Below are 25,090 nucleotides of genomic sequence, written 5' to 3'. Positions count from 1 at the left end.
GTCAAAAACACCCATCATGTCACTAATAATTACAATACATCCACAACCACAGCATAAGAATGTCTCGTATGTAAACGAAGCATTTGCAGTTATTCTATTTTCTTTGCCACCCTGCAGTACAGGGACCCTGGGTCACTATGCTATTTTCTATCCTGACCACACCTTAAAGAGACAAAACAAAAAGTTTTCCCAGGTTCGAGTGAACATGTGATCATTTTTTTTTTCCTTGGCACTACCTTGAGGAGATACACACACACACACACACACACACACACACACACACACACATATATATAGCTTTGCTTAAACTGCAACTTATATGTGTGTCAAATGCAACTCAATCCATTCAGTTTAAAAGTCCTATTGAAAGATTTCACCAGAGGAGTGTGTATCCCTGGCAGTAACAAAACTTAATTTTGTATCAGCATTTAATAGTAAACCTACTTAGAATTCATTCAGGAGCCACCAGGTGACCAAAGTACTCTGCTAACAAGTTTTCCTGCTAATTACATTAGCATATGTAATTTTCCCAGCTGCATTATGAAGACAATGCTAGGACTGTTAAACAAACAAACAAGCAAACAAAACCAGAAGCATTAGGAAACTAGGAATAGGAAGGTTACCTCATTTGTTGAGAGTTTTTAGCTATTTGCGCCAGAAGCAACATTCACCCACCCAAGTCAGTCAGACTACAAAGTGAAAGAAGTTTCCCAGGGGAACACTGTCTCCTCTGGATGTTCACAACGGCAGTCACAAAAGTATAAGCCTTTATGATAAATTAAAGCAGTCAATTATGCTCCAAGTCCTTTCAAAACACATATGTATGCAGTACATACAGATTATGCATTGGACCCCAGTGTAGTATAAATGCTAACATAAAGATCATAAAATACAACCTCTCCACATTATCAATGTGGTAAAGAATTAAGGCATGTGCTCTAATAAAAAATTAATCATGTCATTATCAATAATTTTTTTCTTGCTAAATGTATAAGAGATTTGGGGGAAATTAAGATGGCCTGGGGTCTCTTTAAGAATTGTTCAAAGGAGATTTAGTAGATATCTTCCTTTCCTAGGAGATACTGCTGCAGAATGCAGAGGCATCCTCACACATGCCAGGGGCTGGAGGACCACGCTCACAGCTGTAGCTGGTGCTCAGACAAGGACTCAGACTAGTAACAATCATGTTTTTCCCATAGCAGACCCCTCTGACAGGGGCTCAGATGACCTGTCAGATCCCTAGAACAAGGAAGCTGGTCAAGCCCCTCACAGAGAGACATACAAAATACAGCCTGGAACGGTTCTGTGATTCTTCCCCATGTTAGATGGCTCATGAGAGGGACAGCAGGGCTAGGCCACAGGTCCCCAGGTGCAATCTCCATCTCTTTCCCTTCATTTTCCCGGCCTCTTCAGTGTATTCAAAGCTACACAAGAAGCCACCTACAAAGATTTCAAAAACAAGCCTAGAGGAAGCTGAGGAGTACTGTTACCACACTCACTTTTCACAGCCAAGGGGCCTGCCTGACACCTTCCAGAAACCCATCACAACACTTTAAGAGTCACTGGATAACTCTACGAACAACCACCTCCATCTGCCCGCACTTTTTAGAGAAGCTTCTGAACCTCTCATGCAGAATTGCTCCCGCAGTTCTGTTCTATACCCTTCCGCCGCTGCCTTAGGGTTCAAGCACACGGAAAGTGCTGAACCAGTGTTTAAGGGCAGCAGAACTTGAGGTTTAGGTATTAATTGCAAAGTCTCTGGGGCCTAAACATCTGTAAGGAAGTTACTGAATATATTAGAATAAAAAAGACATTACATTGCTGGTATGTTCCTGTCCTATGCACACTGTGATGTGATCCAAAGTATTTAACATCTGCAGTCTAATAGGGAAGGTACTCCTCATGTCCTTTTAACGTTCATAATTTAAAAAGGTTTTTAATGGCTTAATGTATTCAAAATTCATTAAAACATGTTGCCCTTTGGCAGAGCTGTTTTAGAATTAGAACACTTTTAATTTTTTTCCCTGGTAAACAAACTTAAATTAAAAATAAATTATGCTCCACTCAATGAGGTCTTTGGCCTTTCTTCCTTCCAAATAACAGCCATTGTTAGATTAGCTCCCACATGGTCCCAGGGACCCAAGGGTCAGCCCCGTAAGTCCACATACTTATTGCAACGCCAGTGATAATTCTGTACAGAAAAGACAAATACTACTAGGTTTAAGAGAAAATAAATCAGGTTTTGGCAGGGTTTAATTTCAGATTATTCCCATTTCAACCAGAATTATTTCTCTTTTTCCCACAAAAAGAAACTAAAAATAATAATAATAAAAAAAAAAAGCGAGGTCAGCCTTCAGCTGAACGCAGGCATGGTGCCGTTCGGGCTTCATGTAATGCCCCCTTGCCAAGGAACCTGTCACTACTCATTTCCAACATGAGAATCTCGTTCACATATATTTAAAATGAGTCACTCTAGTGTTACCACTAGGCAAACACAGCGAATTAATACTTCAAAACCAATATGAACCTAAATCTAGTGACATTTAGAGTGGACCGAGCATGACAGGGCGTGCTACTACATAAGGCACAGTGAGAGATGATCTCAGGGTATAAGATAAAAGAAAACACAACACTGTAAATTTGTAGTTAGTACAAAACTTCCACAGTCAGGAATGTTGGGTCCTCACTGTGAAGGAACACTAATCCTTTGTTCATCCTCCATATGTACATATATGTTGCCTGCATATTCCCTCCCTCCAATACCCCCAAATATGTGTTTATGTATGTTGCTTGTTCATAGAAGAACAAGGCAAGGATACAAGAAAGCTACACAAATACATCTGTTCAAGTGCAACAGTACGACTGTCATCACAAAAAAATAGGAGATTCACAAAACTGCATACCACAACGGGATAAGCAGACACGAACAAAGACTGACAGGTGAAATGACTCCAAATAGTGGCAAGTATGTCCAATATCTTCTGCCACTGAAAATACTGCAGATAAGATAGCTATAACTGCATGTTATCAAGCACCTAAATACAACAAAATACATTTTAATGTAATACATATTCTAAGTTTTTATTACAGTTATGTAAAAAGCTCTAACTAGGCATATACCAGGCAGACAAATATATAACTCCATGCAGACAGATATTAAAACTCACTCACTCTTAATCATTACAAAGATGCAAGTTATAAAAACACTATCGCTTTGATAAAACATCACATTTATAAAAATGTGTATACTTCTTAAACATCACATTTATTAAAGACTTCTAATACATCACTCCTATTCCCAGCAAGCAGCAGGCTGGCTGTGGATGGGATGGCTCTGCCGTTCTGACAGAACGTTTCTAGGATACCTGATCGTACTTGGACTCCTCACAGGAACCCAGCAGTCCATGCTTTACTAGTAAACATCTCCCTAGATCATAAAGAAGGTGCATTTTTAAACTAAAAGCAAAGTCAGTGCTTACAGTCTCTAAGTAGTTCACAAAGAATTATATGAAACACATACACACAATTCAATTATCAGCATAATGAAAAAGGCGCAATCGCACACGTGATGACAAGGATAAACCTGGAAAGCATTATGCTACGTGGAATAAGCCAGTCACGGAAAGACAAATACTGCATGATTCCACTTATAGGAGACATCTAAATAGTCTAACCCATAGAGACAAAAAGGAGACTGGTGGTTGCCAGGGTTATGGGGAAGGGAAGTGAAGAGTTAGCGTTTAGTGGATGCAGTGTTTCAGTTTGGGAAGATGTAAAGATTCTGAATAAAACTAGTATTTGATAGCACAACAGGGTGACAAGAGTCAATAATAATTGTACATTTAAAAATAACAAAGAATGTAACTGGATTGTTTGTAACACAAAGGATAAATACTTCAGGTGATGGATACCCCATTTACCCTGATGTGACTATTACACATTGCATGCCCGTATCAAAATATCTCACGTAGCTCGTAAATATATATACCTACTATGTACCCATATGTTAAAAACAGATTCTGGAGATTGGCTGACCGTACTTAACATGATCGAACTGTATACTTAAAACTGGTTAAGATGGTAAATTTTGTTACTAAACACAGTAAAATTAATAAAAAATGTCATCTCCTACTTCTCTATTCTCTATCCCTTCCTCTATTTTTCTTCATAACATTTATCATTTATCTGACACTGCATATTGTATACACGTGTTGTGTGTGGGTGTGTGTTTAATATGTATGTATTAGAGACGGGGTTTTACTCTGTCAATGCTGGAGTGCGGTGGTGTGATCACAGCTCACTGTAATCTCCAACTCCTGGGCTCAAGTTATCCTCTTATCTCAGCCTTCCGAGTAGCTGGGACTACAAGTATATGCCACAGTGCCCAGCTAATTATTTTTAATTTAATTTTTTGTAGCAATGGAGTCTTGCTAAGTTTCCCAGGCTGTCCTCAAACTCCCAGTATCAAACAGTCCTCCTGCCTTGGCCACACGTATATATATATGTTACCTATATACCTCCTTCCTTCAATACCCCAAAATACATAAGTCCTGAAGGCAGAAATCTTGTCACTCTACTGGCAGGGTCTGGAATAGTGCCTGGCAAATATGGATGCTCAATATGTATTTTATGGATAATTTTTTAAGGCACAATCATTATTTTTTCAAATATTTTTAGGTATATTAATTCTAAAGAACACATTTTAGTTAAGCTTTGTTTCACTCTCACCAACTTTAATTGCTTAGTCATTAGTTTATAATAATCCTTCGTTAGCTCCTGAGGCCAGTTATTAGCAAGTTACTTAACCACAGTTAACCAATAACCAGAACACATAAAAAGAAGTATCTCCAAATAACACATAAAAAGCCCACTGTGAAAATTAATCTAACAACATCACCCATTTCTCTGTTTCAAGTAGCTACTATTCAATGGCTTGTGATATATAGTCTGCACATAATTTGAGAATATAGAATACATTAGAAATCACAAACTAAATTGCATTTTGTTTAACTGGATGTTGAAGTAATTTTAACTCTCTAAAGTTGCCCAACTATAGCTGAACTGCAAAGTTGGAAAATAATTGGATATGTATATAAAGCTTGACGGACGCTTCTGACTATAATCGCTTTTTACAATAACCCATATTGACAGAGCATTTTATCATTGTGAAAAATGTCTTTACAGATAAAATCTAAGCTGATCTTCAAAACCACCTCTGATACAGTCAGGGAAGCTGTTGCCGCCCCAAATTAGAGATGAAGATGTGGAATCAGGGAAGCTATGTTATTGGATCAAGGTCTTGCATGGAGAGCTTGTGCATATATTTGGAAATAATTTTCAGAAGCATAAGCAGCAAGAATTTTGGAGTTGTGTTACTATACAATCCTTGCAGAAATCCAACCAGGCAATGAGATTGTGTCTATAAGCCACACAGGAAAATCAATTCCATTTCACAGATGATGGGCAATAAATAGTGATCTTGCCATATTAATACAAGAAGCTAAATACAGTTTCATAGGTGTCACCAAAAAATGATAGGACAGGTGTCACTGATGCAGCACAGAAATGAAAACAGAGCTTGGCCAAAATAAATGGATTTAACAGATGAGAACATGATGCACAACTGCAAGGAATTCCATCAGCTCACAATAGAAACCATGGTTCTCAGATTTTACATTTCCCAGATAAGCAATATTTCTAAAACATTGGGTAATGAGGTTGCCAGTGTCTAATTCTTCTGAATGAAAACATTAAAAGACAAAAATTTATCAAATGATAGTTAACTCTGATTGACCATGTGCTATATGTGAGAGTTTGTTCTAGGCAACTGATATTCATTAGCTCATTAAGGCTCAGAACAAAACAATGAAATACATATTATTATTGTCATCACCTCTGTTTTATAGATAAGGCAACTCAGGCCCAGAGAGGGTTAGCAGTTTTTCTCTAGTCCTGTGTCTAGTGCCAGGCAGAGCCTAAACTAAAACGTAGGTGGCTGCTCCCAGAGGCTGTGTTCTCAACCACTGACTCTGGTTCTAGCACTATTATTTCATGAATTGAAGTGATATTTTAACACAAAACTCAGGCAGGAAATCTCAGAGTGAGTCAGTCCTTCAAATTTATTCTACTTCACTGTAGTAAAAACTTACATGTTCTCCCCCTTTGCTCAGATTTTTGGAAACGTAATAGCAGACCTTCACTGCCCAAAGAATAGTACTTGATAAGCATGATTATGGAGTATTTAGACAAGGATGAAATAAAAATGAAACTGAAAGACTTTCAGGGTAGAAATATCCGGTAGATCATCTCATCAGAAAGAAAGCAAGAAATGAATCACAGAATTTCATACTGAAGAGATCTTCAAGGTCAACCAGCTCAATCCTCTTCTGAATATAGAAATCACTTTCTACCATGTCAGGTTATGCTTGAACAAATCAGCCACAAGAAACTCACTCAGCTCTCGTTGAGTTTACACAGGTACCCTTTCCTCCCCAACTCCTTCTCGGTTCCTTCCATCATTCCTCATTAGTTGCAAAAGGTTCCATACCCTTTCCTATCCTGATTGCCCTCCCCATGGGCAAAATCTACTTTGTGCTGTCTCTCTTAAAGCAGGAACCAGAAATAAATGTGAGAATTATGGGAAGCCTAAACAGCACTGGTAGATTAAGGCTATCACCTCCTTCAATATGGGCATTTTGCTTTCCTGATGCCACCTAAGATTATTTTAGGATTTTTTTTTTTTTTTGCAGGGGATGGTGAAGCACTAACATCACAGGGATAATTAATACAAGATGGATGATACTGCAGATTCATTTGCATTGAAGCCAAATCCTCAATCTCTTCTTCATACATATTGCTGCTCAATTGTATCACTCTAATTCTAAGCCAGTACTCTTGGCTTTTTTGAACCATACAGGAAGGGTTTAGATTTATTCCTCTTACGTATCACCCTATTAGATTCATCAACCATTTGCCCCTGGCCAAGGATGTTTTCCACTTATTGCTGCAGAATACTCCTAGTCTCTCCCAGGTTTAGGTACTCTAAATGCTCACAAACTATCTGAATAGCACTTTGGGACTGATGCTAAATTTTCAGTCTATAATTTACAGCATCTTTTTCCCTTTAACTTGCTCCTGCTTCCCAAAATTCCACACAGATCATAAACAGTGATCACTGATATTATCTGCAGATTTTCTTAAAACCGCAGGTGAAGAAGGGTGAACTATATTTCTTTCTATAGCAAAAAGTCTCATTTGACTTCACTTTCCTCACCTTTCACTTTCCTCACCCACCAAACATGCCTCACTCTCTTCGTTCTAACTTTGACCCTTTCACCTAACGTATCTCCCTCCATTTTCTGAGAGTGAGTCCATGCCAGCGCAGGGCACAACCATACCATGCATCATGAACAACGCCAACTGCAGGCTGCAAACAATTAAGAAGAAAGGGGGCATCATCATTAGGTGTCTTGGCTTAGGTGAGGTTTCATACATCGAGGCATAGTGTGGGCCTACAAATATCAATTCAAAATTGGTTTTCATTTCTTAAAAATAGCTGTCAATCTATTATGAAAAGTTATTTTGTTTCTTTGAGCATTATCCATTTACACATCATGCAGCAATATCAAAAGGCTTCCTGAAAACACAGACACATGCATTATAATCAGTGGAAATATATACAGCAATGTGTCAATAGCTGAGATGTACAGACACAAGACCAAAAGAAAAGGCAAAAATGTGTTACAAAAAACAAAAAAAGAACAGGACTGGAAATATTATGTAGGTGGGGCTGCTAGTGATTAAAATCGAAACAGATCACATTCTCTCTCCAATCTAAACAATGAAAATCTTTTTTTTTTTTTTTTGAGATAGAGTCTTGCTCTGTCGCTCAGGCTGGAGTGCAGTGGCGCGATCTCAGCTCACTGCAAGCTCTGCCTCCCAGGTTCACGCCATTCTCCTGCCTCAGCCTCCCGAGTAGCTGGGACTACAGGCGCCTGCCACCACGTCTGGCTAATTTTTTTTTTTTTTTGTATTTTTAGTAGAGACGAGGTTTTACCATGTTAGCCAGGATGGTCTCGATCTCCTGACCTCATGATCTACCCACCTCGGCCTCCCAAAGTGCTGGGATTACAGGCGTGAGCCACTGTGCCCGGCCTAACCTGTTTTTGGAGAGAGAGAGAAACCATATATTGCCATGCCCAAAACAGGAATTCTTAACACTAAAGTGAAATAACACTAAACTTACTTCTTACAGAGTGAGCTTGGAAGTGGAAAGGAGCTCACGTAGGCTTCACTTCCACCATCTGTATTATGGGGATCAAAGAACCTGCCCTGGAGAATTCATAAGGCAGTGGTAAAATAACAGATTTGAAACCAATGCCTATCGTGTAAAATGACAGAGGCAGTATTATCCACAGCTATTGTTTGCACTGCAACAAATGATAAGATAAAACTTTTTTACAACGACGGAATTTATTCAACTAAATAGAGAAGACGACGAGGTTTGAAGAAGACAGGAAGAGAAAGGATTGGGAAATTCTCCTTTCTCCTTAGAGCCACCACTCAGGGCTGTGGGAAATCACCAGTTCAAAACAGCAGGTCTCATTCCAGGGACCAGACTGCCTGCACAAAGGTGCCAGGAGGATACAGATGTGGGGTCTGAGAAACAGATGAAAGATGTACAAAATAGCAAAGTACACAGTCTACTAGCCCAGGCCAGTCCTTGTACTCAATAGCATGTATCCCCAGAAGAAAAAAGTACCTGTTCCCTTTTCTAACAGAAGTCTTTTTTAAAATACAGAATTTTCCATGAGCATCAAACTTGTGGAAATAGTGTAATACAAATTATGAAGAAAAAATTTAAAAACAAGCTAAAATGGTTAAGGTTTAATAATTTATCTTACTCCTACCAAGTAGAGTCTGACTACGCTAAGCATTTTTAAAACTTAAGAAAGAAATGAAACATTGATAAATGTATTCTTATCTAATGCTATCTGAATAATTAACTAACACCATAACAGTTTATGGAATCTCTTCATCTCAGTACACAATTCAACACAGAAATTACTCATTTACAAGATAAAAGAACACTTCAGTATCCTAATATACTGTTTCTCTCTGCTTCCTACCAGAGAGTAGTCATATGAAACAACACTACAACCTCGAATTGGGCAGTTTTCTGCAGGTTTTGATTTTTGGAAGATTTTACACTTCTCTCTCCATTAACCCTACTTTTATTTAAGTTGCAGAATGGGTTTAGCACAATTAGAAATTTATAATCTAAGAAACTAAAGACTGCACCCAACACATAAATCACTCTTGCTTATGATACAAATGGACCCAAGTCATTAGACAGCAGACCTTCCATTAAACACCCATCAATGAAAACACATCTTTAAGGCTATCTCTAAGATGGAATCTGTTATTCCAGAGCCCCTCCAGGCTGCAAGCACATTAACTGTGAACATAAAACAAAGGGGCCCAAAAAAGTCTGACCTATTAGAGGACATCATTAGAGTAGACAATTTCTGTAAACTTCACGGACAATTCCTATATGAACTATGTGGTACTCAGAGTAAGAAGTAAATTAACAACAGGAAAAAGGGTGGGGGCAGGCTTAGAAACACCAAGCCTGGAGGTTACTGGTCCCTAAGTTCACAAGCTGTTAGCTGACTATTCACAGGCTAAGGGCATTTTCTGTTCATACACAGGTTATGGTAGAGCTAGGGGAAGCGTGCTAGCCATCTGATCAACCCCAGTGCTGCCAGTTAACACCCGGAGAGACAGTGACAATTAGTTGTAGGGTTCCTTATACTCACCAGCACACTTTGTTCTCGTCCTGAGAGCTGGCCCAGGAGAGCCAGTGCCACCCTCCCCTGGCCTCGTCAGAAGCACACTAATCTCATATTCTGTATCTGGGTCAAGGTGTCCAATTTTATAGCTCGTGGAATCGACTGGCTGCCGGTCATTCCAGCTCCCACTGGCCGTGCAGTACTCCACCTCTCGGGCCACAATGGGCCCATCGCCATTGATGGAGTTGGCGTTGAGCTGTATCCACAGGTAGGTGGCTCCTACAGAGGCGAGCTGAGGTGGGGCAATAGGAACAGGTGGTTCTGAAAGGCAAATCAGAAAACTGTCTTTCAGATGCTTTGTCTTCAGTCTTAAAAGAGGTAAACATGCATCAATTATTAAAATGTAGAAGATAATAAATTTTGGGAATAAACTGATAAGAACAATTTTGTTTGGGTTAATAAGAAAAAACATGTTGACAAAGATTTTCACTGCATTCAAAGTTGTGAAATAAACCATCTTTGAACACATAAGCTTATTCAAGTAGGCATAACCCTAATTTGTTTTAGGACACCAACCACTGTGCATAGCATATGCAAATTAGCATATCTGTTACTTTTTGTAATGGTGAATTAATACAGAAAATATTCTCAAGACAAAAATGCATTAAAGTGATGCCTGTTTTAGGATACTAATTACAGTATCTTGAGAGTGAGTCAGTTACACAGATATCAAAGGATTTTTTTTTTTTCCTCACTAAAGTTAACTGGTAAAAGTTCTCTCAAGTAGTAGTATTTAAGCTCTAGGAAGCATTCATTGTCAATCTCCTTATTGAGAATGTCTTCAAAATCATCAAAGGTATTAGTTTCTGTATCATTAAATTGTTCCCTTATATTTATATTCCAAAGGTATCACCACTTTAAAAACATGGCTGAAATTATAGTTTATCTCATCAAAAATACATTTCCAGGATGACTCGTTTTCCCAAAGTAACTATCACAATGAACTCTTTCTGCTACAGGAGAATCAAGCATTCTGGATAACGAAGTCCACCATTGCTGCCATTCAGGGAACTTCCAGTACTAAGTCTTACTAAAGCAGTGAATAGAAGGGAAAGCTCTGAAGCAAAAAACATACCATGCCCAGCTTGATAAAACTAAGAAATCACTAGCAAACACACTTTACAACCCAAGAAAGTCCCTCTCATTGTTTAAAATCTGAGACTGACTCTTTTTCTGTATCATTGTCCATCTTCTCATAAATAGTATTCCCAGTATATTAGTTAGATGCCTGTTGAAAGGCTCTCTAGGCACCAAATGAAGGTATTCCACATGCCGCTGTCACTGTGGGTGATATCACACATGATAAATGAGATAATTGTACAAAACAACATATTTCTATCTGAATAAATCTCCCTCTCAGAAAAACATAAATCTAGTGATTTTTTTCAAAGACTGTATCTGTGGGTGGTTTGTGCCTTTTTGGCGTGTTCTGTTTTTAACTCCTCATTTTGCTCATACAAATGCACGGAAAAATAAAATCCGCTCTATCCTATTACTGGAATGTGCTGGCTTGCTTGCTGAAATTTCTGCTATCCTCTTGCATCCTCTTGCATGGCAGACATAGCTAATCGATCACAGCCATGTTTCCTGCTGAAGAGGACCTCAGGGAAGCTAGCACTATGTGAGGTTTGCACCTGAGATGATACCGGGTTAATTCCTAGACCAGCTAAAAACCAGTAACACTGGTTCCCTTTGTTGGGTTGGTTGTCTTAGTTCTTTTTTATATTCAAGGTGGGATAAGTCATACTGACTTTTTTAAATTGCTGGGGAAATCTCATTCGACTAAGTCAAAATAAGACACAAAGTGTGAATGAATTTTACTTCAGAGTAAACATAATGTAAATTTACTAAAATATTGTTCCTGTTGTTTATAAACTGAAACTTTGTGCTGGTTTTTCATTTCCTTAAACAGCTCTGCCTTAACTCACAATGATTTAACATCAATTCATATCATTAGGCGATTCCTTGAACCGAGACATGAAATGGGCCTTTTATGGTACACCCTAAGGCATTTATGTAGCCAGGCTGAAAGAGCAGTTAATTACTTTCGAGTTGCAAATGCTAGCAAGGGTTGCTGAACTGCCATTCAAAATAAAACTCAGGGGCAAAGTCACAAAGGGTCATGAGTACACTCACTCATTTAAGACACTGTTACTAGTATCCTAAATTAGATGGGACTTAAATGCATTTGTTTCCTGAGAATATTTTCTATATTAATTCTCCATTAAGAAAAATACCAGATATGCTAAATCAAATGAAGGATTCAACTAGAACCTGGAAATAATTGGGACAGACATTCAAAAGGACGTTTGGTTTACAGAAGAATCAGCACAAGAATAAGGCAACATTTAAATTTTCATTTTTAGACAGAATCTTGCTCTGTCGCCAAGGCTGCAGCGCAGTGGTGCCACCGCGGCTCACCACAGCCTCAGCCTCCCAGGTTCAAGTGATTCTCCAGCCTCAGCCTCCTGAGTAGCTGGGATTACAGGTGTGTGCCACCACAGCTGGTTAGTTTTTGTACTTCTAGTAGAAATGGAGTTTCACCATGTTGGCCAGGCTGGTCTCGAACTCCTGACCTCAAGTGATCTGCCAGCCTCGGCCTCCCAAAGTGCTGGGATCATAGGCGTGAGCCACTACGCCCAGCCAACATTTAAATTTTCAACAAATTTTCCCAAAGGGAAAGGATGAAAGAGGTAAAGAAGGAAGGAGGGAGGAGAGAAGAATCTGAATCTGTACAAAGTGATAAAAAGCAATTTAAAATATTTCTTAATTCAAGTGAAAGAACACCATAAAACTATTCTAAATCAAGCCAGTAATGAGAGCACTTACATGCACACGGACATATAGCTAACTGATATGCATATGTAAATGACTGATACATCAATAAATATGTCAGTATCATATTTAACTGTATGAAATATGTTTACAAATGAAATATAGAAATGTAACTAAGTAGGGTATTGATATACATGCATATATACATGCATCGTAGAGATTATATGAAATATTTTTATGTCCATGGTTACCGAAAGTAGCTAGATACGAATAAAGATGACAGTGATGGTTAGTGAATTAAAGGACTTGGTCTTTATTTGGCAGGCTGGCCACAAATCAGTGTGTGACCTTAAAAAGTTAAAAACTCTATGGACTTTAGTTTCTCCCATTTGTAAAACATTAGTACTCCAAATATTATACGATATATAAAGAAGTGTTAAATTATAGACAAGTGGCCTAAAACCATTAGTGTATATTTTAAAGTAATTGCTTCAAGGTAATAACTTTATAAAACTACTAGTATCTAGCATGCTATCTCATTAAAAAATATATGTATATACAAAATATGGCCATAAAATTATAACTGGAGAAAAAGTTAAATTTCATATTTGAGTCCTAACTGCGTGCAAATTGTCACGAGCTGTGGCAGTGTGCAGAAATGGAAATCAGTCCCTGGAATTTTTATCACAGTGAGCCAAGATACTACTACACTGTCGCAAGGCAGGAAAATACGGTGCACAAACATGAATACGAACCCATTCATTCTTTCTATTTATGTTTGCTCCGGTAGACTAGAAATTTATAACAAATTAACTTTTCCACAAAGGAATTTTTAGAGATACTACTAGATTTGCATCCCACTAATCAGTAACATGGGTAGTGGCAGGTCACAGTGAAGCAGTATAGCAACTGAAAGAAAAGGAAAAATAATCAAAAACAAATGAACCAAGATGAAAATTAAATAATGGTAGTAACAATGATGATGATGATAATGATGAATTCCAAAATGACAAAACAGTTTGTAGGCAAACTAGTGTCCTTTTTGTACATCATGATGCCTCACTTGCCAGAGCACTTTCAAGAGAGTAGGGTGTGTACCGCAGGGAAGAATCTTAGTTTTGTTACAGACTTTAAACCTAAATATTAGGCTGGTTCAAGTCGCACCACAAATAAAAACATGTTAAGAATCTGCTGGGACAAATACATTATCCGAGTAGGTATCTTAATGTGCACTTCCTTATGCCGAACATCAGTCACTGCTGCAGACGATCAATTCTCGAGGTGGCCTCACTGGGGTGCACTGTCCCCCATAAGCTACATGTGACTAACTAACATTGGCAGTGGTGATCTCAGGACAGAGCACATGGCTGACTCAGCTGGAGGTCTTATAACAGAGGCTGTGTCCCTGGATATTCTGACTCAATATGGGTGTGGCAAGAGGGGGAAGGAGACAACAGGTGGGCAGGTATTTATATTTTCAAAAAGTTAGAAACGTAGTTCTCACATCCATTCTCCAGTGAAGACCACTGACAGACTGGATCAGAGAGAAGTTTATCCCTGTCCTCCTCTCCCTTCCCACCAAGGGCCTGTCAAGCACCTGCCGCTCACTATGTACACTGTTCTAAGTGTCGTATATATAACATACACTTTGCATTTGATCTTCCTCATAGCCCTATAAGGTAGATAACATTATTATCTGATATCTACCTTACACACAAGGAAACAGCAGTATACACAGGGCAAGCCACTGGCCCACATCCACATACCTAGCTCTGGGATTTGAATCCAGCAATCTTTAAAGCTGCCTATCTTGAGAAATGTGCAGATAAAAGCAATACCACATAAAAAAACAGACCATTTTTGTTTAAGAGACAGGGTCTCACTCTGTACAGGTTGGTTGGCGTGCAGGGGCACAATCACAGCTCACTGCAGCCTAGAACTCCTGGGCTCAGGTAATCCTCCCACCTCAGCCTCCTGAGTAGTTAGGGGCATAGGCAGTGCCACCACACCTGCCTAACTTGTTTTATTTTAAAAAATTTTTGTAGAGATGGGGTCTCAGTATGTTGCCCAGGCTGGTCTGGAACTTCTGGCCTCAGCTTCCCAAAGTGCTGGGATTATATATGTAGAAAGGTCAATTTTATGTGCCATATTTAACAAATGCAGGGGAAACTTTTCTTAAAGCAGGCCTCATTCTGCTTTCCTAGGAAAAACAGCAATGGCTTGCCACAGGTTGTCTAAAAATGCCTCATGGTACACCTCAAAGTCGAAATTATCCTGTCTGGGACCAAAAATTGTCTTGGTGGCTTAATGCTATAAATTCCTCAGCCTACAAAAAAACCTATTAAACCGGCTAAAAGAAACTTATTTCCCCTTTCTATTTTCCCTCATCCCCCACCTTCTTAAATATAATGACTCAATTTTTCAGTCATGCAAAATACAGTAATAGAACCTAACTGGAACATTATGAATGTTAACACAGTATTATCAGTATGGCTTGTATGATATGACTGAGCATTTTTATACTGACACTGCTTCATTTTATTAACCACCCCGCTATCATAAACACCCTGGCTGATGAATATTTGCATTTTAAGTGATTTTCTATGAGTAAAAAATTTTATTCCTTAAAAAAAATTTATAGGTTGTAATCTCTGTATATAGAGCTGGCAGAAGACTTTGCCCAGAGCACATTCATTGTTTTGTATGCAACTAAATCAACATAGATAAAATACATTTTTCAAAAATATTGTTCACGTGCAAAATTTGTACTTAAAATGCTATCCATCAAAATAGCCTGTCATCAAACCACTGTTCAGAAACAGACAAGGGTAAGTTTGAGCTTTAAAGGGATAATGAACTAACAGCCACCTAACATACCCACTTTAGAAGAATATTCTGGGGTATAAAAACACATTAAATACCTTTAACTACCAACTCTGCATAGTTTGATATTCCAACACCTCCTTCGGTGCGAATCATGCAGCGGTACTTTCCGGCATCTCGTTTGGTGGTATTCACAACATTAAATGAAGCAATGAAGCGTCGGGAGCTGGTCACCTTGATTTCCTTCAGAGGAGCATCTCGTACATCAATGCCCTGTATCAAAGGGGATGAGGAGGACAAAAAAAAGACAATATAAGCTGTCAGAGCAAAACAGTCAGACACCCAATGGCATATTACCCATGCTATTTTCACGCAGATCTTGGTGCAGTTGTTTATTACCCATGGGCAGTTGTGCCAGGAGAACAGCTGAGCAGGAAACTAAAATTCTGCCATGACAAACACTTTAAAGACTGAGCGATGCAAAATTAAGTGTGAAGAAATTTTTGGTTTTGCCTCTTCAAAATAGTAATTATGTTGAATTAGTGCAACGGGGGAGTAAAAATACAGAAAACTTGTTACTTTGTTCTCAAACTATCAACATTTGGTCTTAGAACACTTTCCCATTTCCTTGTTCTCAAACTATCAACATTTGGTCTTATAGCACTTTATTTTTATGCCTGACTAGGAAATAAAAGTAGCTCACCCACTACCCTATTACTGACCTCATTTTATAAATGAAATAATAAACACAGTATTAAGAATAATATTCAAATACAAGTTAGGTTTTAGAGTACTCCCTATTGAACAGGACTAAAACAATAGCTCGATCCTTTTGACATTCTTCCCGGATATACAAAACCAAGCAGAAGTAGGTGCCTAGTAACTATTAAATGGCATTCATATGTAACAAGAGAGGTTCCTCTCTACATCCTGTATCCTCAGGACCACATAAAGAAGGTTCCACAGCTGGGGCAGTTTGGTCTTTTATTATCCCCATATATTAAGTAACCCTTTTAGTTATGCACACTTGGAAATCCATTTTATGCTTCCAATAGTTTAAAGCCTCAAAAGCAGGTTAGAGATTTTAGTTGTCTCTCTTGTGCATGCCCTCGCTCTCATGCGCTCTCTTCTCTCTCTCTCTCTCTATATATATATATACACACATATATATATATAAAAAGTTTCTCACACCAACAGTCCTCCACAGACAAATATGAATATCCAGCCCTGAAAGCTGAAAACATGTGTGTGTGTGTGTGTGTGTGTGTATTTCATAATCAGGAAAAAAGGCTATCTTTAACATGTTATTTAAAAGTATTAGTAAAAAACAATGGACAAAGACCTCAAGGCTAATACATGATTATTATGCCAAGCAAAATATCCAAGCACTATGTCCATTATTCACCCAGCAACCACTCTTGGCATCCCAACCAGGTGCTATCACTATGTCAAGACAGCATGATTACAACGGTACACAAAAGAAAAGTGGTGGCTGGGTTTATGGGCCTGCAGTTGTTTGGGGCATATAGGTTTAGAGTGAAAACATAATCACACACGATGGCCAGGGTGGTTTAGGAAAGATGAGCTGGCTAGTAGAAACCCCGTTGCAAACCAACTGCAGATATAGTGGCTGTGGGAGGCTAGTCTGAGGAAGTGACATGTGAGTTGAGATCTGAAGGGTACACAGAAGCTAACCAGGCAAAGGGAAAGGGTGGGAGGGGAAGAGCATTCTAGTTACAGGAAACGCTACAGGAAGCTCAAGATGGTGAGAAAGAGATGGAGGCTTTGGATGAATTTAGGGCAGCCAATGGAGCTAGGGAGGTGGGCAAGCACCTGTGTACTCAGGGACTTGCAGGCTATATTAAAATGTTTATATTTATAGCTACGAAAATGCCAGCCTACAAAGGAATAGAACTCATCTGTATTACCCAGTGATTTACATTATGCAAAGTCCTTTAAAGGTTTTTATCTATGATATTTTCATTGGCTGAATCTCCTAAGGGACACAAGTTTGGGAGTTAGCCTGACCAGCATGCCAAACCTATAGTGATCATCCAGAGTGGTTAACCTTCACAGAGCCTCACTTACTAATCTGTAAAGAGGAGATGATACTACTCACTGTCAGGGCTGCTGGGAGAACTCACAGGCCAATGCAAGAACACAGGCATAACGACTGGTACCATGCAGCCCCACCCGAGCATTGGAACACCTGAGGGATGAATTCAAGGAGAACGGCAGAGTGGCTATCAAAGTACCACCTTTATTACTGATAAACCTGAGACTGAGGAATATGACTTAAGAGTGCAGGAACAATAGGCTTGCTATTCCTGAAGCACAGAATTAAACAGACTCACCAACCCAGTCCCAGGCCACACTAGAAAACCACAAGGCCTCCCATATGTTGAGTGCTGCTGTAAAACTCACACGATGGAGGGACAGGGTTCCCATAGGCAGTCAGCTCCCCAAAGAAGGGGCTGGGCTAGGCATGCTCAGCCCTTCCTCCCAGGCAGCTTCGGCTTGGGCAGTGAGAAAGCAGACAGGAGTGCTGCAATAGTACAGTTCCTGCCACTTGGAAGGAAACATCAGGAGTGGGGAAGAACAGTTCCATCAACAGTATCTTTAGAACTATCTGTAAAACAGTCTTGTTTATACCATAAAATGTCATAGGTCAGAATATAAAGTCCCACATATGTCTGTATGTGTTTTTTTTCACTAAAAGCCCTAAATTTGTTCTCATAGACACCATCAAGTTAAAAAATGAAACAAAACCAGATTTAGCATGAATAATACAACAGGAGAAAGGTTCCTCTCTGTTTTCCATAGATATTCAGTCTCCGATTCTCACCCTACTCCAGGAAATAAGCAAATTCTAGCCCTAAGGATAATCTTAGACATACTACTCCACAGCCTTGTTTCTAAACTGAAAAAGAACCACATCTCTGGTTTTCGAAGGGAAAAGAAATTCAGCCATAAAGGCAGATTTCATATCTGTAAGTATTTGTTTATTAACAACAACAAACAGGCCTTAGGGCTATCCATCCATTTATTTATCTATTTACTTGTGGCATGAATCCTGTAACAATATACTTTTGTAATAATCTCCTAATATTTCTCCAAATAGAAGTATCTCTCAAAAGAATGTTTATTCAAAAGCAATCTCAAGCTTGCACTTACTGACCCCTCACAACTACTCAAGGCTGTTCTGAGGGCGCTCAAGTATAAGAAAACCTCCTTCTTGGACTTTACGCATGTGCTGAGAGGACTATGACTCACAGTCGCACTGTCTTCACGCCACAGATGGGCCCTATAAAATAAACAGCCTCGGACTAGGAGCCCTGCGTGACTCTAGTGAGTCATATGAACTCTCAGGAAAGAGCCTTTAAAAAATTTTAACTCATGTACTTAATCACATGAAAAGTCAGATTCAGCTTTAAGAGAAATAGTACATAGGGAGGAGAAACCAAGTGCTAAGCAGCAATTCTTTTAGCCTAGAATCTATACAGGAACAGCGAATCACACATCTTACTCAAATCTGCAGGCCATTTTGTATGAAACCATTCACATGTGCATGGATTCAGGAATTCATTCAACCAATATTCAGTGACAATCTTTTGTGGAGCACACACTATGTCATATAACAGAACATAAAATTAAAAGAACCATCATTGACCTAATTGAGTCTATTGTCTGGCTAGAAAAAAAACAGACAAGGCAATAATTACAATACAGAGCAACGAACTGCCTCCCATAGCACAGAGGAGGAGACCTGACTAGATGTCTTAGTCTGTTTTCTGTTGTTTATAACAGAATATCTGAAACTAAAATTTATAAAGAAATGTATTTCTTTCAGTAATTGACGCTAAGAAGCCCAAGTCAAACGGCCTCATCTGGTGAGGGCCTTCTTGCTGGTGGGCAGTGGCGCGATTTCCGCTCACTGCAAGCTCCACCTCCCAGGTTCACGCCATTCTCCTGCCTCAAACTCCTGAGTAGCTGGGACTACAGGTGTCCGCCACCACACCCCCAAATTTTTTTTTTTTTTTTGTATTTTTAGTAGAGACGGGGTTTCACCGTGTTAGCCAGGTTGGTCTCCATCTCCTGACCTCATGATCTGCCTGCCTTGGCCTCCCAAAGTGCTGGGATTACAGGTGTGAGCCACCATGCCCAGCCAGAACTCTGCAGATTCTTGAGGCAGCACAGGGCATCACATGGTGAGGGGGCTGAGTGTGCTAGCTCAAGTCTCTCCTTCTCTTCTCATAAAGCCACTGGTCCCTCTCCCGTGATAACCCATTAATCCACTAATCCACACATGGATTAATCCATTCATGAGGGCTCTTCTATGATGATCCAATCACCTCTTAAAGGCCCCACCTCTCGCTCATGACACTGGAGATTCAATACTGATTTAATACTGGAGATTAACATTTCAACATGAGTTTTAGAGAGGACAAATATTCAAACTATAGTCCTGGAGATGGTGTCAGTGCAAGCTTTCTAGGAAGCACTGCTTGAGCCCAGGCTTGGGTATGCACAGAAGTTTCTTAGGCAGGGAATAAAGAAGAAAAGTCTAGTGAATAAGAGAAGCTCTCCAGAGTCAGGAGCCAAGAGAGAGCACAGAACTATAGGGGAAATACAGGGTAACTATGGGGGAACTATATGAGAACTATAAAAGAACTATAGGGAAAGTATGGGAGAACTCCAGGGGAACTCTAAGGGAAGTATAACTTATCCCATATGGCAAGGACAGAAGTGTTTCTTGGAATGGCAGACAAAAAGGCTGGAAGGAAAAGCACAATACAGACTCCAACAAGAAATACAACATGTTGAGGATTTCAGTATATTCTCATGCTGGGAATGGAAGGACCTTAGGCAAAAAGGTAACACGAACATCTCTGTGCGTACAGTAATGGACTGGAGGAGATAGGGCGTGACCCCAACTGATGTCAGGGAAAATGGGTAAATTGTTTTCAGAAATCATAGTAACAAATGACACAAAGAGAGAAGACAGAGAGGAAGGGAAGGAACCTAAAGATATCCAGAAAATGAAATCAACACAACGTGCACTCCCCTGCAGTAACATCTTTCTCCTCTAGCAGACCATAAGGTCCAGGGTCGTATCTTATTCATTTTGTGTACCCAAGTGCACAACAAATAGAACTCAGGAAATACTGGCTCACTCTAGGAATCACAGCCTCAGTGGAAATAAATGTTCCAGGGGTAGAAGAGAAAAATGAGGTTCTGTTAAATTAACAGACTTAAACCTCAAACCCTAGACAAAGAATCCATATTTACAATGGAGACTAGCAGGGAATATAAAAGAATGTTTTAGAGGTTCTGTGTGTCATCAGTCAGCAACACTGCCCCAACTCATCATGACTGTGGTAGGCAGAAAAAGAGTCTCCAAAGATGTCTACATCCCAGTCCCCAGAATCTGGGACTATGTTACCTTACATGGCAAAAAGGAGTTGGCAGCTATGATTAAAATAAGGATCTAGAAATGGGAAGATAGGCTGGATTATCTAGGTTGGCTACATGTAATCACAAGGCTCTATTTATGAGGAAGGCAGAAGGGTCAATGCGAAGGAAAGATAACAGAAGCAGAGGCTGTGCCGACGGGCTTTGAAGTGTGAGGAGGGCGTCACGAGACAAAATGTGAGCGAGGTCTCTAGAAGCTGGAAAAGGCAAGGACCAGATTCTTCCCAGAGCTTTTGGGAGGAACCAACTCAGCCATCACCTTATTTTAGGGCTTCTGACACGCAAGACAGTAAGATGATGAAGCCACAGGTTTGAGTTAATTTGTTACGGCAGCAATAGGATGCCAATAGGGTGATCACCTGAGAAACTAGAAGCCCTGTAGCTTTCTGAAGGGTTGTGCATCTTGATTTGTCAGAGGCGCATAAGCAAGTCTTTAAGATCATGTTGGGTCACCGAAGTAGAGTACCCCAGTTTGGAATCATGAGCTAGAATAGCAACCTGAAGACAGCAACCATGGAGGCACCCCAGAAATGAGTAAAGGCCAGACCAGGAAGGCATGAAGAGACAGAAGAGCCACAGGGGCAGTGAGATAACAAAACAGAAGAAAGAAATGGGAAAACAAGTAGTCTACACTGGAGAAGAGCGGGGAAATGACAGTGTAAAGATAGAAAATGGGAAAGGAATGCGGAAAGCTGGGTGAGGCAACAGGAGAGGAAGCATGGGGAGGAAAGGACCAGGCAGGGCAAGGACGGGGAGAGACACAGAAATGAGGAGACCAAATGACCCAACACACAGAAAGATGTGATCCACGAGGGAAAAAGACACAAGCCTTCAATGATGTTATTAGTTTCCTTTGAAATCCTGATACGTACATGTTCACAGACCCCTCCTTGGTTCTTAAAGCAAAAAATGTGTCAGGTGCAACAGCAACATCAGGTTCTCTATCAGCCCCATTCTGAGAAGACATGTTTAAGGGCAGCAAATGCATTGTGGGGCTAATGGAGAAGAAATGAGGGGATGTCCTCAAAGTACTGCATGGGGAGGAGAAGGGAGGAGAGAGACCTCACCCTCCACTTTGTTAGCGTTGATGCAGTGCAGGAAATGCTACCCCAAAATAGGGCACCTTGGCATACTGAGTATTTTAAGCTGAAAGAAGTTGAGAAAACCACGGCATCAGAAAGGTCATGCTGACCATCTTCCTCCCAACAAAGCAGGACACAGAAACTGAAATTCCAATTGCCCCTTTTTGCCCTGAGATGGGCTAGGAAACTCAGAGAGGTCACTCTCTGACTTCCTCCCTCCGTCCTCCCCTAAAGGCCTTCATGTGGCAGGTATCCTGCCCTGTATCTGGAGGGCAGGGATGTTACACAGGCCACAGAGATTCTGAACAAACAGGCCTTGTTCAGTGCACCCTGTTTATTACCATCAGATCCTGCCCTGTTGTCCCTCAATCACACTTCCACGTGACTGTCCGTAAAAACACAGTTTTCTTTGAGTCTTCGGGTCTTCATTTTTCTGAAGGCTCCTGTGTCATGTAAAACTTGTATTAAATAATTTTCTCTTTTTTTGAGACGGAGTCTTGCTCTGTCACCCAGGCTGGAATGCAGCAGCTCGATCTTGTCTCACTGCAACCTCCACCTCCCGCGTTCAAGCAATTTTCCTGCCTCAGCCTCCTGATTAGCTGGGACTACAGGCACCTGTCACCACAACCAGCTAATTTTTGTATTTTTAGTAGAGACGGGGTTTCACCATATTGGCCAGTCTGGTCTTGAAATCCTGACCTCGTAATCACCCGCCTTGGCCTCCCAAAGTGCTGGGAATACAGGTGTGAACCACTGCACCTAGCTGTATTAAATAATTTTTTATGTGCTTATCTTGTTAATCTGTCTTTTGTTATATGGATTTCAGCCATAAACCTTGAGATGGGTGAGGAAAAGGTATTACTTTTCTTCTTCCAGTGTTGAACCATATTTCTTGGAGCATGAGGAAATGAGGATGCACAGTGTTCAGAGTCACTGGCAAAGCACCAGGCAATGTTTCCTACGATAGCTCAGTGGACACGAGGAGAACAAGATGGGATAACTGCCAGAAAGGTCAGGCGGACTCGAAACGTGCAAGTGACCAGAGTCACAGCTGCTCGTCGGCACCAACACTGACATCTGTTTCCGGTGCCTTGACACAGGGCTCTTTCCTCATCCCTGACTTCTCCCAACAAGTTTATTCCTGCCTTTGATAGTCATGGCTGTGCTTCTCAAATGTACAGGTGACAATAAATAAGCACATAAATTAACAAAAAGGGATGGAAAAAGATATCTACAAAGCCAAACAATAAATTAAAGCAAGATGAACATCAATGAAAATAAATGTGCATCTGATGCTTCCCTGTAAAATCAGACTTTGTTAAGTGGATAGAGTTCTGATTTAGCATCATCATCATCATTAAATAACAATTGTGGAGCAGGTTTTTGTCTAAAATCCTAATTCAATTTTCAGTTGTGTTAATGAAGTATCTGGAGAGATGGTCCCTCCTATCCCTGTCCCAGCACACAGCATTCCATTCAGTGCCTCAGGCTTTTGGCAGAGCATATGAGAAGAGACTTGTTCAGAGGACTGTGGACTAGACAGTGAAGAAATCCTCTGGTCCACAGTTAGGGAACTGAAGAAGGGGAGGAGCCAGAGACCAGGATAGCCATTAACACAGCTGGCTAAGAATGAGGGGGAGAGGACAATCATCTTCCAGCATGGAAAGGACAGGTACGTAAAACAGGAATCGGACGTGAATGTCTGGGCCACAGAGAGCTAGTACAAGTCACCAGTACTTACTTATCTGAAATCCTTGGAGTAAAATGTGGTTCAGAATTCAGATTTTTAATTTTATTTTATAAAGGCATCTGTGCTGCATATTCTTTGACACCCCAAGGAGAGTCTGAGATAGCATTCCATAATTCCTAGGTTTTGATATTTCTGCATCAAAACCTAGGAATACTGACTTTAAGGAGGAGAAAACAGAGAACCTAAATAGCTTCACATCCGTTCAGGTCAGGTTTGGTCACCAAATGAATTACAAAAATGGGCAGGTTTTGCTACTAAATCAGATATGGAAACTTTCTGATTATAGATTTTGGAGTACAGGCTAAAGTACTAAGAATGACCACCGAGAAGGCACACACCCAGTCCTCCCATCCTCAGGCACTCCCAATCCCACTGTGTCATGGCCGGACTGTGCCGGCTGACTCAGTCCCACCATGTGGGCTCCTGGCTGTTCTTTCCAGCCCAGGCTTCCTCCTTCCTTGAGACCTCTTCCTCTTCCTAGGATGCTTCCCACCGACCCCCAGAGTCAACTCCATCTCCTTCCAGAGACTGCTCAAATACATCTTCACTGAGGCCTAACCTGATGCATAAATTCCAAACTGAAACATGCTCCTACTTGGCACCACCTAGCTATTCCTTTACGAGGGCCACTGACCCGTTCCTAACATGCTGCATAATTCTCTTACTTATCATAGTTGCTGTCTATCTCCCCTACTAGAATACAAGTACCATGAAGGCAGGGATCCTTGCCAGGTTCTTATTGTTCTAACTGTAACATAGCAACCATGCCTCGTACATCCTAGGGAGGACTGCTGGTGATATTAAAAGTGATTCAGGCATTGAACGAGTGACTAAATTAATTGATTTTAGATGTCTTTTGGTCCCCAGATTCCATTCCCTAGGCTGGAATTAAACTGGGAAGTGTGGGGAGTGATGGCCAGCCCTGATCTCTTTCCTGACAGATACAGAAAAGGTACAGAAAGGCATGAGAGTTTTTGCCCCTGCTGTCCTTTCCCCATGACAGTGACACCTGGAGAGGTCAATGTGTTCAGAAGCTGCAGGTACCACTGAGCATCTAGAAACCCACAGGGAACTGTTTGTTATTCTAGCAAAACAAAATGATGAAAATATACATCAGGTAGAGACAGCAAAATTGCCAGCCAGATTTTGCCCAATTTTCAGAAGAAAGAGGCAGCCCTGCCAAGCACTGGCGCTCTACATTCTTAATAGCGTGACAGAAGGACCATAAAAAATGAGGAAGGATGGGCATCGGACTGTTCTTTACCATATGAGAGTTCACTAAGAGAGACAGCCTAGGACACAATTGTTGGGAACAAAAACCTCAGACTCCATGCAAA

The 25,090-nt window shown here is 40.4% G+C and overlaps 1 protein-coding gene across 12 annotated transcripts in view; it reads right to left on the bottom strand.

Annotated features, from left to right (window-relative positions):
* The window catches only part of PTPRM (protein tyrosine phosphatase receptor type M), an 834,581-nt gene that overhangs the window by 431,954 nt on the left and 377,537 nt on the right, over positions 1-25,090 (bottom strand). For 7 of the 12 annotated variants that reach the window (XM_007974623.3, XM_073006465.1, XM_073006464.1 and 4 more), the window contains exons 6-7: positions 15,548-15,722; positions 9,819-10,112 (exon numbers count right to left, since the gene is read on the bottom strand). In XM_007974623.3, coding sequence (XP_007972814.1) covers positions 9,819-10,112; positions 15,548-15,722 — 469 coding nt within the window. Of the gene's footprint in view, positions 1-9,818; positions 10,113-15,547; positions 15,723-17,803; positions 17,984-25,090 lie in introns of those variants that run through there. The other 5 variants (XM_073006468.1, XM_037982982.2, XM_073006469.1 and 2 more) reach the window with 3 other exon arrangements.

Source organism: Chlorocebus sabaeus, chromosome 18 (genome assembly GCF_047675955.1).
Source record: "Chlorocebus sabaeus isolate Y175 chromosome 18, mChlSab1.0.hap1, whole genome shotgun sequence".
In the NCBI taxonomy this organism is placed as follows: Eukaryota; Metazoa; Chordata; class Mammalia; order Primates; family Cercopithecidae; genus Chlorocebus; species Chlorocebus sabaeus.
Note: the sequence above shows the minus strand (reverse complement) of the source record. Positions and strands in the feature narration are given on the sequence as shown.